Source organism: Monoraphidium neglectum (assembly GCF_000611645.1).
Source record: "Monoraphidium neglectum strain SAG 48.87 unplaced genomic scaffold scaffold02396, whole genome shotgun sequence".
Classification (NCBI taxonomy): domain Eukaryota; kingdom Viridiplantae; phylum Chlorophyta; class Chlorophyceae; order Sphaeropleales; family Selenastraceae; genus Monoraphidium; species Monoraphidium neglectum.
The window spans coordinates 1,944-5,709 of record NW_014011232.1 but is presented as its reverse complement, the minus strand read 5'-3'; the positions used below and the strand labels follow the sequence as shown (position 1 = coordinate 5,709).

At 62.5% G+C, this 3,766-nt stretch overlaps 1 protein-coding gene across 1 annotated transcript in view; it reads left to right on the top strand.

Annotated features, from left to right (window-relative positions):
• Nucleotides 1-3,578, top strand: part of MNEG_10630 (Protein argonaute) — a gene marked incomplete at both ends in the record, with an annotated part of 7,657 nt that extends 4,079 nt beyond the window's left edge. Inside the window, 10 exons of the mRNA XM_014040899.1 lie at nucleotides 24-58; nucleotides 254-332; nucleotides 779-855; nucleotides 1,394-1,458; nucleotides 1,752-1,815; nucleotides 2,002-2,119; nucleotides 2,321-2,448; nucleotides 2,665-2,699; nucleotides 2,865-2,938; nucleotides 3,427-3,578. Coding sequence (XP_013896353.1) covers nucleotides 24-58; nucleotides 254-332; nucleotides 779-855; nucleotides 1,394-1,458; nucleotides 1,752-1,815; nucleotides 2,002-2,119; nucleotides 2,321-2,448; nucleotides 2,665-2,699; nucleotides 2,865-2,938; nucleotides 3,427-3,578 — 827 coding nt within the window. The remainder of the gene's footprint in view (nucleotides 1-23; nucleotides 59-253; nucleotides 333-778; nucleotides 856-1,393; nucleotides 1,459-1,751; nucleotides 1,816-2,001; nucleotides 2,120-2,320; nucleotides 2,449-2,664; nucleotides 2,700-2,864; nucleotides 2,939-3,426) is intronic.
• Nucleotides 3,579-3,766: the final 188 nt, after the last annotated feature.

Sequence of the window (3,766 nt, the reverse complement as noted above, 5' to 3'; positions counted from 1 at the left end):
GGCCCTGCCCCGCGCCATCTCAGACTGCGCCAACCTGGCTCTTAAGATGAACGTCAAGGTGAGAGGCTGGCGTGGGATCAAGCGAACAGCCAGCGCCGCATGGAACCACACACACCGCCCACCAGCCTGGTCCTGAACGCCCTCGTCCCATCGGCCCAAGCATTGGCGCACTCACAAAGCCCACCTGGACTTCACTGGCCCCCCCAAATGGACGCCACGACACAAATACCTGCACCCTCCCAAAACTTTGCAGGTGGGCGGCACCAACGTGAAGCTGCTGGGGGACCTGAAGCAAATGCCCGTGCTGGGCAGCAACCAACCCTTCATGATCAGTGAGCACTGGGGAGCGGGCAGGAGGGGCGTGGAATTAGGGATCGGGGAATTGATCAGGACAATGGGCAGCGCAACCTCAGATTGCAGAGGCATGCACTTCAATATCTGATGTTCTTCTCAGAATTAGATGTGTGAGCCAGCTGCATTATATCAATTGTGTTGTCGCTTGGCCCTCATTTTTCAAGGACACCAGGCTGTGTGCTGCAGAATCTTGCCATAGCTGAACCCCTCCACCCAACCCAACCAACCCCACTCCGCCTTGGTCGCATCGCGCCCTGGACTGAAATCATCACGCAGTGGGTGAGTCTTGCTGTGAAAGGGACCAAGCTGCTGCCCTGGGGTGCAGCCACAGGCTCGGGACTTGAGCCCCAGCGCCAAGCGCGGCGCCATCACACCAAGCTTCATGCCTAAACTCTTGACAACAACGCACCTTTCCCACCGCCAGGCGCGGACGTGACCCACCCAACAGGCTTTGACAGCAGCGAGCCCTCCATCGCGGCCGTCACCGCATCATACGAGTGGGTTGGCTCAGCCCCTCGGAGGGGAGGGTCAGCTTGATGGGGCAGGGGGTTCTGCCTCTGGGAGGACCCACAGCCATGTCGTATGCCCTTTCCATTTCGCTCCATGGGCCTGTCACCACCCCCAAACCTTGCCGTCCGATCCTGTTGCCGCAGCCGGTCCATGGGGCGCTACGCATGCCGCGTGCTGCAGCAGGCCCACCGCCAGGAGATCATCACGGGCCTCAAGGATGCGACACAGGCACGCACACAGCAACCCACGTGTGGCCCAGACTCCCGCGCAGTGCAGCCAGCCCTGGCATGTGTGGACGACTACCCTGGTCCCTTCCATAGCCACGCCTGGCAGGCAGGGGTTCTCACCCAGAGGTGCCACCATGCAGCACCTCCCCAGCATCCAGAGCGCCAGCAGAAACTTCTGCACCCCTTGCGTGCACGGTGTTACGTACGCACGCACTCTCGCATTCATGCCTGCACACGCACGCACGCACGCACATACACAGTCACACACACTCACTGCTGCCGCTCCATCTTTGCCCCCGCAGGCCATGCTGCTGAACTTCTACCGCCGCACCAACAGCAACAAGCCCGCGGCCATCATCTACTACAGGTGAGGCCGGGAACCGGGGTATAAATGCTTGGCAGTGTGTGCTTAGCGGTATGCACTTGGCAATACGTTGGATCGTGCAGCATGGTGGGCCCATGCGACCATGGAGGTTTTCACATCTCTGGCGGAGGCTGAAGTGCGGGATGTATTCTCAGAGCAGGACGGCTACTGGTGGGTTGGAAGGGAGGACCATGGAGCCCTGCAGGCGCACAGCGACCCGCTGCTGCGCTGCGCAACTTCGTCGTGCCCTTCCTCTTCCGTACTTGTCGCGCCCCCCCTTCCACCCCTTCTCACAGGGACGGTGTCGATGAGGGCCAGTTTGCCGCGGTGCTCAAGGAGGAGTACACGGCCATACGCAGCGTGAGGAGGAAGGGGGGGGGGCGGGACGGGTCAGGAGGAGGGAGCGGAGGTGTGCGACGTCGCAGAGTGGACGGCGGCGCTGCACCCCCGGGTCCCCCCTCCAGCTCCTAATTGTTCATTGGCACTGTTCATCACTCCCAGCTGATACTGCACCTTCACACACTCCCCTGCCCTCACCACCCACAGGCCTGCCAGGGCCTGGAGGCGGGCTACACCCCGCGCATCACATTCGTGGTGGTGCAGAAGCGCCACGCCACCCGCCTCTTCCCCAAGGATCGCAGCGGAGAGGACCGCTCCGGCAACAGTGAGCAGTCGCCCGACTCATCACTGCCGTGTGAACGGTACCTGTGGAGGAAGAGAGCTCACCATTCCACCCGGCAGTCGCTGGCTGCTGCACCCACTCACAACTCCTAACCGCGAGCCAATGCCTTTCACCAGCCACACTAGTGTAAGAGGCATCTCAACCCCTTATTGCGCGCTCCCACCCACGCAACCCACCCCTCAGCCCTGCCCGGCACAGTCCTCGACGCTGGCATCTGCTCGGCCGCCGGCTTCGACTTCTTCCTCAACTCTCACGCCGGCCTGCAGGGCCACAACAAGGCCTCGCACTACCAGGCACGCAGGCCCTCACATGTCAAGCCCCCTCACCGCAGGCGAAAAGACCGGGGGTTTCAAGGGCTGTATGACCTGTTGTCAACAACCCTGCAGCAGGAGCCGGCAAAATCAAACGGCAGCAACTGGTGCGCACGCACGCACCTGGTCGCACATCCACTGGATCACCTGCCCTGCTTTCGAGCCCGTCGTTATTGGCGCCCCTTCCCCTGCCATCCCCTTGTCATGCACTTCCAGGTCCTGGTGGACGAGAACGGCTTCAGCGCAGACGGGTGCGGCCCTTGCTGGGGGGCGCGTGGGGGTGGGGGAGGAAATCCGACAAAACATGTCAGCAGGATGTGTGCAACCACTGGCCCCTGCATTCGCCGCTGGCTCCCGCCAGCCCCTTGATACCACCATCACCCACATTGGAACCACGTCCCTTTGCTCCTGGCCAGGCTGCAGCTGCTGACCTACTGGCTCACGTACCTCTACGCGCGCTGCACGCGCAGCGTGTCCTACCCCCCTCCCTGTGAGTGTGATGGTCGATCTGTTGGCAACACAATCAGGAGTTGGGCCCACCAATGGGCACATTCAGTTGCACTGCCCATGAGTGCTCAAATAGCCTCCCCCCCTCCTCAAGCCTCCCCGACACCTACACACACAAGCACGAGTACTCCCTGCAACTAGCTGATGCTTGTACTGTTCCTGCCCCTTGCTCGCCCTTCCCGGTTTGCTCGCAGGCTGTGAGCTTGACTGGAAAGGGAGGCAGTCCACTTGCATGTGCAATGTTATGACGTCCCCTTCAAAAACTGCCTGGCGCCGTCCTGTGCCCGCCTTTGAACTGCCTGCCAGAGTCACCACTTGCAGGGCCCCATCCCACCCTGCCGATGGAACGCACCCGCAAGCCGTATGAATGAATTTCCTGCAACCACTCCCCCCACTCCCCAAAACACAAGCACGCACGCACGCATGCACACACACGCGTGCGTGCCCATTCACCCCCTCCATCGCCTTCAGACCTGGCCCACCTGGCGGCGTTCAGGGGCCGCCTCATGCTGGACGTGCCGGACAGCGGCAGCGAGTCGTCGCGCGGCAGCAGGGGGGGCCGGCCCGCCCCCCTGCTGTCCATCAAAGACGACTTTTCAGACACCACCATGTTCTACGTGTGAGGGGGAGTGGCGGGGGCAGGTTGCGCTGATGGTGCCCCAGGAGCAGAGGGTCTCAAGGGGAGGAAGCAGGGCAGAGGGGAAGGGGAAGGGCAGCAAAGGGTGGAAGGGGTTGAGCAGGGGGGTGCGGGGGGGGAGGGGGGCGGTGGGAGGCAGGTTGGCGTGGTGATGGCGCCTTGGCGAAGTGGCGG